This window comes from Hypanus sabinus, chromosome 28, assembly GCF_030144855.1.
Source record: "Hypanus sabinus isolate sHypSab1 chromosome 28, sHypSab1.hap1, whole genome shotgun sequence".
Classification (NCBI taxonomy): domain Eukaryota; kingdom Metazoa; phylum Chordata; class Chondrichthyes; order Myliobatiformes; family Dasyatidae; genus Hypanus; species Hypanus sabinus.
In genome coordinates, this window is record NC_082733.1 from 43,869,216 (window position 1) to 43,882,245 (window position 13,030).

Sequence of the window (13,030 nt, forward strand, 5' to 3'; positions counted from 1 at the left end):
GTACTTAGTATATTAGTTTATTTTTTTTCTAATCCTAGTAGGGAGACTAGAAAGGAATGGTAAACCTTTGTGTCAAATACATTGAATAAAACTTGGAGCTATATACATCTTGTTCAGAACAAATCTCTACATCTCTTGCATTGCATTCAGATACCACATCAAACAAGTTGGTTGAAGTAGCTGGAACCTGCCACTTACTTCCAGTGTAACCATAAGCTTAAAAACTAGACCGTTGCTCTTTTCATTTGTAAAAATCTATTTCTTTTACTGGTTTTGATTAAGAAATTTAAAATGAACCCAAAGTCTCGACTAGGGCACTTATTCAACACTAAGATCTAAAAGAGCCATTTCCTTGATTTCTTCCAGCAATGAGTAGAGGCTGTTTCCCTGGGTTTGACAATATTTCTTATCTTCATCCCTGATGACTGTTCTTCTTGCATGCTCTTGAACAAGCTGAGCCTCTTCTGCAGATCTGATTACATCCCGAACCAAGTCTGTTTTTGTCGTGTGAGAGGTTTCGGGCATGGGTTCTGTGCTGGACAGTTTACAAGGTCGGTTACTGATAATGTCCAGTTTGATGCTGTCAGGATGGGAACGGGATGAAAATTCAGAGATTCTTACCTGTGTGAGCAGAAAGGTTTACAAAAATTAAACAGTTTATAAATCAGAAAGTCTTGCTGACTAGGGTGTTACATTAAATTCTTCAATTCGGTTGCAGCAAAAATGGGCACATGAACAGAGCATCTCAATGTTAAAACACAAGTAAGATCCCTTCAATAAGAAATACAGATGACCATGTTAGACCTCTTAACTACAGTATGTTTAATAGTGATTGTATAAAAATACTATATTGGAGGATCTCACGTCAGGCGGCATCTATGGAGGGGATTAAATTTGGCATTTTGAGTCGAGACCCATCATCAGGACTGGAAAGGAAGGAGCAGAAACCAGTATAAAATAATGGGGGAAGGGGGAGGTGATAGGTGTAACCAAGTGAGCACAAGGCTAAAGAATCAGCACTCACTGGAAGGTGAGGTTGGAGTTAGAAACACAGTATTCATGACTGGATCTGACGGGAATGAACTGAGGGAGAGAACAAATAAGAACCTTGAAAAGCTGCAGTTTGTAAGTTGTAAGGAATAAGAATATCAGGCCATTTAGTCCAAACTTGTCTGGCACTTCATTAAGATCATAGTTTATCCAACTTGCTTCACATCCACTTTCCCATAACCCTTGATTCCCAAACTGATCAAAAATTTCATTTAAAACTCTGAATTTGAAAATTGGGTGAATGTTTAAAGCATCAAGCTAATAAAAAGAACTTATGAGAGGCAGAAAGGGTAGATAGAATCTTTTTCAGATTTAATTGTTAATAAAATTTTCATTGGACACTGGAGCACAAGTGACCCAGCATTCAAACCAAAGGGAATCACCTTTACAATTTGAACTTTTGCTTAGCAAAACATTTTCTGGGATGCAATCTATTCATAAACCAAAGGACACCTGTCTTTATTCTAAATTATTTTAATAGCCATGACATTGATTTTCCTCTTTTCATTAGCTTGACGATTGTTGCTTTAAGCATATAACCTCACGTTTTAAGTTCTAAGCTTAAAGACTAGACTTTTCTTAAATCAAAAAACTGCAGATGCTGTAAATCTCAAGAAAAAAATGAAAAATGCTGTAAACATTGAGCATCTGTGAATAAGGAAATATTTAATGTTTCAGGTTGAACAGCCTTGGAACTGGAAAGAAAAAGTTTATTTTGCTGAGGGTAGGGAGGAATGGATAGAATAAAGGGAATCTGATGGGGGTGAGGCTTGGGATGCCCAATTTGGCAGTGTCTATCCAACAATTCAATTAGGAATTTTAAAGAGAAAACAAAAAAGGAGCATATTAAACTGAAATGCAGGTCAGAGCTGTCACTGAACCCAGCAGATCAGGCATTGTGTGTGGAGTTAACATTACAATGGATGCCCTTGTAGAATTGCCCAGAGCAATATGCACAAAATGCTGGAGGAACTCAGAAAGTCAGGTAGAATAAAGAGCTGACATTTAGGGCTGAGACAATTCATCAGGATGAATCTCTTATGTTTATCAGCAGAGAAAGCAAATTAGCTGAAGTTGTTGAATTTCAAGTCTTGGAGGTTGTTAGTTATCAAAATGGAAGATGACGTATGAGGTGTACCTCAGCCAATGCTGGATTTTGTTGGAACTGTTCAGAAGGGCACAGACAGATGAAAAACTAACATGATAGGCAACTGAAGACTTTGTAGAGTAATTTACAAAGTAGTCACTCTAGCTGGGCATTGTGTTTTTAAATCTGCTGTTTCATATCTTTTAACATTTACTTTTACTTTTGGAACTTCCAAAACAAATATATAATTTGTCTACTTACTGTGATGTGCTCAAAGAGAGAGAAGGTAATGGATCTCCCATCGGCTGTAGTGGAGATAATTCTGTCTCTAAGACGTCTGAGGGAGCCAGGTTTCCATTCACATGATCCATCTGGCTCTGTTGTGATCACATGTCCCTCTTTCTTCTTTAGGTATGCTGGTGCTTTTATCCCATACCTAGTTTATCAAGAGCTCAATGTTATTTTTCTATTAATTTACTTGCATCAGTAGATTTAGTTTAAATTCAAAACTACAAAAACTGATATAAAATAATGTGCTATAGGGAAATAATCAAATTACTGCCAGCTTGCAAATGATTTGTAAAAAAAACTCTTGGAGAGTGCCAGATCTCTGCATCAGAGTCCTGATGAGTTCACAGAAGAAAAACTCATATTACTTTTGTCCATTAGCTAAATTACCGACGTTGAATCAACCTCCCACTGAAGGTCATCCAATTCCAGATGCCAAATAATGCTCTTAGTTTCACCAGTATCAGGAAATACTTCACCAATTTAAATAAACTTAGTTCCAAAATGGCACTATGAGAATTACTTGAATGTCATAGAGCGTGGGAGGAGAGTGAGAGGAGATTTGATAAGAAATATGCAAAATGATAGAGATAGGGTGTAGAGATATGTAGAGATAGGGTACGTGCAAGCAGGCTTTTACCACTGAGGTTGGGTGAGACTGAACTAGAGATCATGTCATGGGTTAAGAGTGAAAGATGAAATAATTAAGAGGAACCTGAGGGGAAACAGGCAATGTGAAACAAGCTGCTGGCAGACATAGTGGACGCAGGTTCAATTTTAACACTTAAGTTTGGATAAGGACACAGATGGGAGGATTATGGAGGGTCAATGGAACTAGGCAGAATAACAGTAAAGCACTGATTAGATGGGCTGAAGGACTTGCTGTGCAGTAATGCTTTATAACTTTATGACAGACTAACTAAGTGCACTGGTTCAGAAATAGATTTCAGCAAAAGCAACAAGAGATCCTCCAGATAACCTTTGAAATGCTGAGGCGTGTTCTCTATCCACCCACAAAAGCATGTAAGGCTTCGATGCAATATCTTCTCTGACACTGTTGTGATACAGTGTTAATATTGTGCTGCCCTAGATGCTTTTTGCTTAACTCTATGATAGAACTTGAACCTACAAATCTTTTAATTTGGGCAAATGCTTAATTCAGATTCACTTATCACATGTAGGTTGAAACATAGTAAAATGTAATGTTTGCTATGACAACCAACACACTCCAAAGATGTGCTGGGGGCAGCCCACAAGTGTTGTCACACGTTCCAGTGCCATGTTCAGCAGAACACAGGCAACAAAACAATGGTAAAATGAGCCTTTACTCACCCCTCCTCCCACACACAAATCTCAGTCTAGGTGCTGGAAATGTGAGTTAAAATGTGTAATTGTAGAGAAAGATTTCATCAACATTACAGGTGGATAATCCAAGGGTATAATTCAAGCTTTGAATCAAACTGTAGTTTCAGCTTGGTTGCAGAATTTAACTGACATGGATGTTTGTCTTAGTACTAAGCTATACTCTGTGTGTATCAGTTGATGAAAACAAAAGTAATAAGTATTTTCAAAACAAAATCAAGAAACTGGTTGTTCACTTACTTATAAAACAAAGCTAAATAACATCAAGTTATTGTAAAGTGCAATGCACGTAGAACAGTATAGGCCCTTTGGCCCACGATGTTGTACTGACCTTTTAACTTACTCTGATATCAATGGAACCCTCCCCTCCCACATAGCCCTTAATTTTTCTTTCAACCATGTACCTATCTTAAGCGAGTATCTTAAATGTCCCTAATTTATCTGTTAGGTGTTCCATGCACCCACCACTCTGTAAAAAAAAAACTACCTTTGATACTCTCCTATACTTTCCTGCAATTACCTTAAAATTATGTCCCCTTGTATTTACCAAATGCACCCTGGGAAAAAGTCTCTGGCTGTCTATCTATGCTTCTTATCATCTTGTACATCTCTATGAAGCGATCTCTCATCCTCCTATACTCTAAAAGAGAAAAGCCTTAGCTCACTCAACATATTCTCATGAGACATGTCCTTTAATCCAAGCAGCATTCCAGTAAATCTCCGCACCCTCTCTAAAGCTTCCACATTGTTCCTATAATGAGATGATCAGAATTGAACACAATACTCCAAATGTAAAGATACTAAATAAAGCTTTGCATGCCCCTTTCATCAATACTTCTTGGAACCCAATATAACCTCATATTTCCTAAATATGAAACTGGGCAAAGAAATTAGTATGAGGCTTAGAAACAAGAACAGAAAATGCTTAAAGTTCTGAGCAGGAAAGAGAAGCAGCCAATGTTTGTACAGAAATGCCACTGATCTGACACATTGACTGTTAATCCATCCTTACACTGCCAGATTTGCTCAGGTTGCATTAACTTTGTATTTTCTGTTTTTGTTCTGGATTTCCAGCATCTGCAATCTGTATTGATTTTCACAGGCTTACAAAAATTGTTCTGTGCACAATCTAAGTTTGTCTATGCACTCTGAGCAATTTATAGGCAAATATTTGAGAAATATTAGTTCAGTAAAGGTAAGAATTACTTTAATATATCAATTGTTAAATCATAAAGATACTCAGGCACTTACTTTGGCACAAATATCAGCACACCATTTGCACGTATTGAATATATGATACCATCTGCTATGCAACGTTCATCACAAGTGGGATCTTTATCCTTAAAGTACATGCACTGAAATAACTCAACAGATTGTTTCTGCACACGCTGAGCAGCCTAAGAAATAATGGGAAGAGAATCAATTTAATCAGGCCGCAGCATGGTATTCTACAAGCGGAACTTGCACAAGACATTGATTTCTCGGACTTTGTGAACTGCCTCTGAAGCCAAATCATCACTGACAGGCTCACAGTAGAGAATGGTTTTCACACAAAGTACTGCCAGTCCATAAAAAAGAGGTAGTCTAGCTTCACTTACAGATTAATTAAAAACACCATGATTTGGCATAGTAATTTCAAAAGCAACATAACAGAAAATACCATGTACCAGAGAAGAATCAGAGTTATTAACTGCTAACCACAGGCAGTTTTTTTCCGGCAAGGATAATGCATTTGTGATGCTCAAACTGACACATTTCAAACAACCCATTTCCATGTGGAAGCCACATTCTCCATTCCATTTCTCCTATTTAAAAACTAAGCAAGTAATCTGCTGTCAGGTCTTGAACAGATGGCTGGGGAGTGAGAGGTGCAGATATAGTCCTTTTACAGTCTTCCTTGTAACAGTTTTCTGCTCAGTCCCTTCCCTGGAAGATCTAGTGAGCACAAGAACTTTCTGGGCAATGCAACAACGTCAACTATACTGCTGTGCATATAATAAGTGAAAGTGAAGAGGTAATATATTGAATGGGAAATATATTGAAGAGATATAATTTCTCCAGCAAAGCTCGATATCTACATTTACCACTGAAACGTGTGTTCTGCTCTTCCAAATGAGATGAAAGATACTTTAATAAAACTGTTCTCAGGTTACATTAATTTTGCTAGAACATAACTTCTACTCTTGCTCATAGTAAGTTTTCTCTCCTGGTGATACCTTGATTTCCTTTAGTAGCTAACTCTGCTAATTTCTGCAAGTCTGTTGGGAAAGATGAAGGCCCAATGCCTCCAAATCCACGAGTCTATTGGAGGCTGAAGATACCCTGTTCTGGGGTTAGACTGTGTATATATGTGGGTGAGGGGGTGGGAGGGAGGAATGGGGCTTGTTTTGCTGCTGTTGCTTTGTCACTTGGTAAGACATCCTCCTTCCAAATTGTGACCGATACTTGCATAATAACGTGATTTAAGCATGAAAAGCTTACCAAATTATTTCTCTACTCACTCTATTCTTGTTGTTGATATGATGACATAATTCATTCAAATACTTCTGGCTGAACAGTGGATCTTCAGGCTCCAATTTCTTATCCTTCATTAAAGCTGCCAGCAACAGCCTGTGCACCACTATGTCTGCATACCTTCTGATTGGTGAAGTGAAATGTGTATACTTGTCCAGAGCAAGGCCTGTGATTTAAAGGAAAAAACACAGTAACAAGCTCTAGGTATCTGTTGAGATTCATAAATAATCTGATCTCAGGATTTTGCCAACTCTTGCATAATGGAGACTACCAATGCACCCAATAAAGTGGCCACTGAGTGTAATTCTGAATGCTTGTGCTGTTCTGCCGCTGTGCCCATCCACTGCAAGGTATGACATGTCGTGCATTCAGAGATACTCTTCTGCACGCCACTGTTGTAACATGTGGTTGTCTGAGTTACTGTCACCATCCTGTCAGCTTGAACCAGTCTGATCATTCTCTCCTAACAAGAAGTTTCCCTCGAACAAATCTGCCTCTCACTGGATGGATTTTTGTTTTTCACACCATTCCCTGTAAACTCTACGGATTGTTGTGTGTGAAAATCCCAGGAGATCAGCAGTTTCTGAGATACTCAAACCACCCTGTCTGGCACCAATAGTCATTTCATGGTCAAAGTCAATCAGATCAAATTTCTTCTCCATTCTGGTGTTTAGTCTGAACACCAAATGAACCTCACAACATAAGGGATTCTGCAGATGCTGGAAATCCAGTCCAACACATACAAAATGCTGAAGGAACTCAGCAGGTCAGGCAATATCTATAGAAAAGAATAACCAGTTGACATTTCAGGTCGAGACCCTTCAGCAGGACTGGAAAGAAAGAGGAAGAAACCAGAACGATACAACTGAACATCATGTCATGTCCACATGCTTTTATATACTGAGTTGCTGCCATATGGTTGGGTGATTTTGCTCTAGTGAGCAAGTGTACAGTTGTATCTGATAAAATGTCCACTCAGTACCTCAGCAACTCTGGCAAGTAAAAAGGTCTGGGAACATATTTTGCCCTTATTTGGCAACAATGAAAATGAAATCATAATGGGAAAAAATTATCGGAATAACCAGCTTATTAGATCTTATTACTTTCACAAAACCATAATCTAAATGTGCATTAGCTGCAGGACCGAGTCTGCCCACAGGAAATTTTGTCTTACATTAACAAGCTTTCCTGTAATCCACTGGAACAAGCAATGCAGCAAACATGTTAAGATCCAACAGAGACTCAATGAGTGAAATGGGTCAAAGGTCACTTTTCAACTTCTAGGCCAAAGTTCAGATCCCATCATGGCTGGGAGTTAAAATTGTTGGGTAAGGTCCTTTTACAAAATAAATTCAGGGATAAACCCATTCCCTGCTTCCATGTAGTTTATATACAAATGATGCCTACAATTTGAGGCTTTATAAGGCACTGGTGAGGCTTCATCTTGAGTACTGTGAACAGTTTTGGACTCCATATCTAAGAAAGGATGTGCTGGCATTAGAGAGGGTCCAGAGGAGGTTCATGAGAATGATTCTAGGAATTAAAGAGTTAACATATGACCTGAGACATAGGAGCAGAATTAGGCCATCTGGCCCATTGAGTCTGCTCCGCCATTCTATCATATCTGATCCTTTTTTCCCCTTCTCAGCCTACTCCCTGTAACCTTTGATGCCATGGCCAATCAAGAACCTATCAAGTTCTGCCTTAAATACACCCAACAGTCTGGCCACCTCAGCCACCTGTGGTAACAAATTCACCACCCTCTGGCTAAAGAAATTTCTCCGCACCTGTTTTAAATGGACGTTCCTCTATCCTGAGGGTTTGCCTCTTGTCCTAGACTCCCCAACATAGGAAACATCCTTTTCACATCTACTGTGTCTAGGACTTACAATATTTCAAAGGTTTCAATGGGATCCCCCTCATCTTTCTAAATTCCAGTGGATATAGGCCCAGAGCCATCAAACATTTCTCGTATGATTACCCTTTCATTCCTGGAATCATCCTTGTGAACCTCCTCTGAACTCTCTCCAATATCAGCACAACCTTTCTTAGTAAAGGGGCCCAAAACTGTTCACAATACTCAAGGTGAGGCCTCACCAGTGCCTTATAAATCCTTGGCATCACATCCCTGCTCCTATATTCTAGACCTCTTGAAATGAATGTTAACATTACATTTGGTTTCCTCACCACCGACTCAACCTGCAAGTTAACCTTTAGGGTGTTCTACATGAGGATTCCCAAGTCCCTTTGTATCTCAGATTTTTGGATTTTCTTCATTTAGAAAATAGTCTGCTTATTTACTTCTTCTACCAAAGTGCTTGACCATGCATTTTCCAACATTGTATTTCATTTGCCGCTCTCTTGCTCATTCTCCTAATCTAAGTCCTTCTGCAGCTGTCCTGTTTCCTTAATACTATCTGCCTCTCTACCAATCTTTGTATCATTTACAAATGTGGCAAGATACTTTCCTGGAATACCATGGGATCTTAACTTGGTAAGCAGCCTCATGTGTGGTACCTTGCCAAAGACCTTCTATACAAAGTCCAAATATACAACATCTACTGCACCCCCTTGATCTATCCTACTTGTGATTTCCTCAAAGAATTCCAGCAGGTTCATCAGGCAAGATTTTCCTTTAAGGAAACCATGCTGACTTTGTCCTATCGTGTCCTGTGTCACCATAACCTCATTCTTAACAATTGACTCCAGCATCTTCCTAACCACTGAGGTCAGGCTAACTGATCTATAATTTCCATACCAGAGTTCAATGATTCTTGAAAGATCATTACTAATGTCTCCACAATCTCTACCACTCCCTCTTTCAGAACTCTAGGGTGCAGTTCATCTGGTCTGGGTGACTTACCTACCCTTAGGTCTTTCAGCTTTTTGAGCATCATCTCCCTCATAATAGTAACTGCACTCGCTTCTCTTCCCTAACACCCTTCAACATCTGGAACACTGCTAGTGTCTTCCACAGTGAAGACTGATGTAAAATACGCATTTAGTTCATCTGCCATCTCCTTAACCCTCACTATTATTTCTCCAGCCTCATTTTCTAGCGGTCCTATATCCACTCTCATCTCTCTTTTATTCTTTATATACTTGAAAAAGCTTTTTTCTATCCACCTTGATAATTGTTCGCTGGCTTGCTTTCATATTTCATCTTTTCCCTAATGATTCTTTTAGTTGCTTTAGTTATTAAAAGCTTCCCAATCCTCTATCTTCCTGCTAATTCTTGCTTTGTTGTATGTCCTCTCTTTTGCTTTTACATTAGCTTTGACTTCCCTTGTCAGCGACAATTGTACAGTCAACCGTCCTTATCCGCAAGGGATTGGTTCCGGGACCCCTCGTGGATACCAAAATTCGTGGGTGCTCAAGTCCCTTATTCAACCTGTCGCAATGCGGTGGACCTTAGGACCCAGCGGAACCCAAGACCTTATTTAACCTGTCTCAGTGCAGTGGACATTAGGACCCATCAGTAGAGATCTGAATCCGCAGTGTTTCTGTTCACAAAAATAATCACGATAACGATTGAAAATAAAGTGGAAATAATAAAGTGATTGGAAAGAGGTGAAACATCATTGGAAAAGCGTTAGGCTACAGGCGGTCAATGATCGGAACAATTTTAAAGGATAAAGTGAGAACGGCTGTGCCCTGATGAAAGCTACAATTATTACTAAGCAATGCAGTGGGGTTTAATTATTGGGTTTTGGGTTTTTGATCCTCCACATCAACCTGGCACAATCGATAGTGATCTGTCACTAGATCAAACTCGGGAACTTCCCGAATCCGGCACTGAAACATATGTTCTTAAATGTTTTATATGCACAGAAAGGTAAAATATATAATATATACGAAGACAAACGTTTGACTAACTGACGCTAAATAATAGTGGGTGTACCTGTTCCGACTTACTTAGTAAGAGAACTTCGATTTTTTTTAATCCTGATACGCACATCCTCCCGTATACTTTAAATCATCTCTAGATTACTTATAATACCTAATACAATGTAAATGCTATGTAAACTAATTGTTATACTGCATTGTTCAGGGAATAATGACATGAAAAAAAGTCTGTACATGCTCGAACAACAAGTGCTGGAAGAACACTTCCAGATTTTCGCGATTCATGGTTGATTGAATTCACACATGCAGAATTCGCGGATAAGGAGGGCCAAATGTACTATTTTGTCATTTGAGTATTTCTTTGTTTTCGGAATACATCTATCCTGCACCTTCCTCATTTTCCCCTAAACGCATGCCTTTGCTGCTCCAGGTCATCGCGCCAGCATCCTTCCAATTTACTTTGGCCAACTCCTCTCTCATACCACTGTAATTTCCTTTATTCCATTAAAATACTGCTATGCCAGACTTTACTTTCTCCATATCAAATTCCAAGTTGATTGACATATTGTGATCACTGCCTCTTAAGAGTTCCTTTACCTTAAGCTGCAAAATGCCTCCGGTTCATTACATAACAGCCAATCCCCCAGTAGGCTCAACGACAAACTGCTCTAAAAAGCCATGTAGTAGGCATTCATCAAATTCATTCTCTTGGGATCCATTACCAACCTGATTTTCCTTATCCACCTGCATGCTAAAATCTCCCATGACTATGATAACATTGCCCTTTTGATATGCCTTTTCTATTTCCTGGAGAAGTGTTCGATGGCTCTGGGCCTGTACTTGCTGGAGTTTAGAAGAATGAAGGGGAATGTCACTGAAATCTATTGAATATTGAAAGGCTGAGATAGAGTGGAGGTGGAGAAGATGTTTCCTACAGTGGTGGATTCTAGGACCAGAGGGCACAAACCCAAAATGCAAAGGTGTCCCTTTAAAACAGAGCTGAGAGGGAATTTTGTTAGACAGTGTGATGAATCTATGGAGCTTATCACCACAGGCAGCTGCGGATGCCAGGTAATTGGGTATAATTAAAGCAGAGGTTGATGTTCTTGTTTAGTCAGGGTGTCAAAGGCTATGGGGAAAAGGCAGGAGAATGAGACTGTGGGGGGATAATAAATCAGCCACGATGGAATGGCGAGGCAAGTTCAATAGACCAAATAACCTAATTCTGTTCAATGGTTTTATGTTCGAATATGCCACAACTATCTCCAACCACCATTGTACAGTTCATCAGAAAGATTCAAAACTATAGTCTCCATCTGCAAGCCAGGAATGTGTCTGCAAAGTACTTGGCCTTAAAAAGATGAGAAAATAGTAACCGCATTGAATGAAAAGCCAGTAAGTGCACAAGGGAATGTAAAGAGAGCAGATTTGAAGATGTTGAAATTAACATAAATCCAGTAACATGGAAGCCACTGTCCTTCCCTGCAGTTTCAGTGAAATTTAAAATTGACATAAAAAAGGTATTTCCCTCAATAAGAGGGGAAGTTGATATAAAAGTGGAAAACTCCTAGATTTTAAAACAAAAGACTTGTGTGTGTATACACACACACAGAAGAGATTCTGCAGATGGCTGGAAATCTAAAGCAACACACACAAAATGCTGGAAGGAGTCTTGATGAAGGGTATCAGCCCGAAATATCGACTGTCCTCTTCCCTTTATTAATGCTTCCAGCATTTGTATGCGCGTTGCTCTTTCTCTGTGTATATCTATCTCCCTTCATAAGCTCGGGATTTTTATAAAATTCTTCGGAGTCAATAAGAACATCCACTGTTGTAATGTACTAAACATATGGATTTTTTATTGGGAAATATTTTGCTCCTGCGTTATTTTGTGAAAGCACTAGCTGTCAACTAGGGACAATCTACAGGCACTGCTGAGCTAATGCCTCACCCAAGTGTCCATTCTTTATGATTAAGGCTCATGACACCTATCACTGCTTATTTCAATGTACATGTGATAAATAAAGCCAATCTTTTTGTTATCCAATGAACTGTTAGGTTAATATTACTGTGTATGCCAGTAAGAACATGGTGAACATTACCAGTCATACAAAGAGAACATTAGCCAGACTTGGTTTACTGTTACCATTGCCCTATGAAGAGTGAAAATAAATCAGCCATAATGGAATGATGGAGCAGATACAATGGGCTGAATGGCCTAATTCTGCTCCTATGTCTTATGGTCTACCTAGACACTAGCTTGAACTTATTAATTGTTCAAGGGCCAAGTATTTTGGTATGTTTTACTATGTTACAACCCTGTACTATGCTGTGAATTAATCAAATTAAAAACTCTATTAAAAGGATAGTCATTTAGAAACTTCATTTTTCAAAATAGCTGTTTAAGCAGGAGATTTATTTTTATTCGTTGTGTATTGGTAGTAAATATACAAACTATTCTATTTATGAAATCATGATTCTGACCAGTTAGAATGCAAAACCTGTTAGACAACTTGCCAAGCATCTGCAATGCAGTGTGAGGCACAGGCATTGACTAACAAAGTCTGATCACTGCAGAATGCTGAGACCTAACAGAACAAGTGCAGCATTGGATGTGTGGGTGTCCTGTGAGAAAAAACAACAATCTTAATTCACTGCCAATGCATTTATCAACTGTTGAAATAGACCTTTCACAAGGAAGAAATATTCTGAAAATAAATTTGAAAAGATATTTTAAGGGTATTGTTTAAAGGATATAAAATTAACCAATTATAAGAAAGATTAGCATGTGTTCAATGATATGGGAATATTAGAAAAGAAATGCACGGGAGGCATCAGTACAATTTTCTCCCAAGGAAAAAGTGTCTGGCTGTCCACTCAACC

The 13,030-nt window shown here is 38.9% G+C and overlaps 1 protein-coding gene across 1 annotated transcript in view; it reads right to left on the bottom strand.

Annotated features, from left to right (window-relative positions):
• Position 1: 1 nt before the first annotated feature.
• The window catches only part of dis3l (DIS3 like exosome 3'-5' exoribonuclease), a 64,404-nt gene continuing 51,375 nt past the window's right edge, over positions 2 to 13,030 (bottom strand). Inside the window, exons 14-17 of the mRNA XM_059953075.1 lie at positions 6,289 to 6,467; positions 5,039 to 5,184; positions 2,399 to 2,573; positions 2 to 621 (exon numbers count right to left, since the gene is read on the bottom strand). Of these exons, the coding sequence (XP_059809058.1) occupies positions 319 to 621; positions 2,399 to 2,573; positions 5,039 to 5,184; positions 6,289 to 6,467 (803 nt within the window). The 3' untranslated portion in view covers positions 2 to 318. The remainder of the gene's footprint in view (positions 622 to 2,398; positions 2,574 to 5,038; positions 5,185 to 6,288; positions 6,468 to 13,030) is intronic.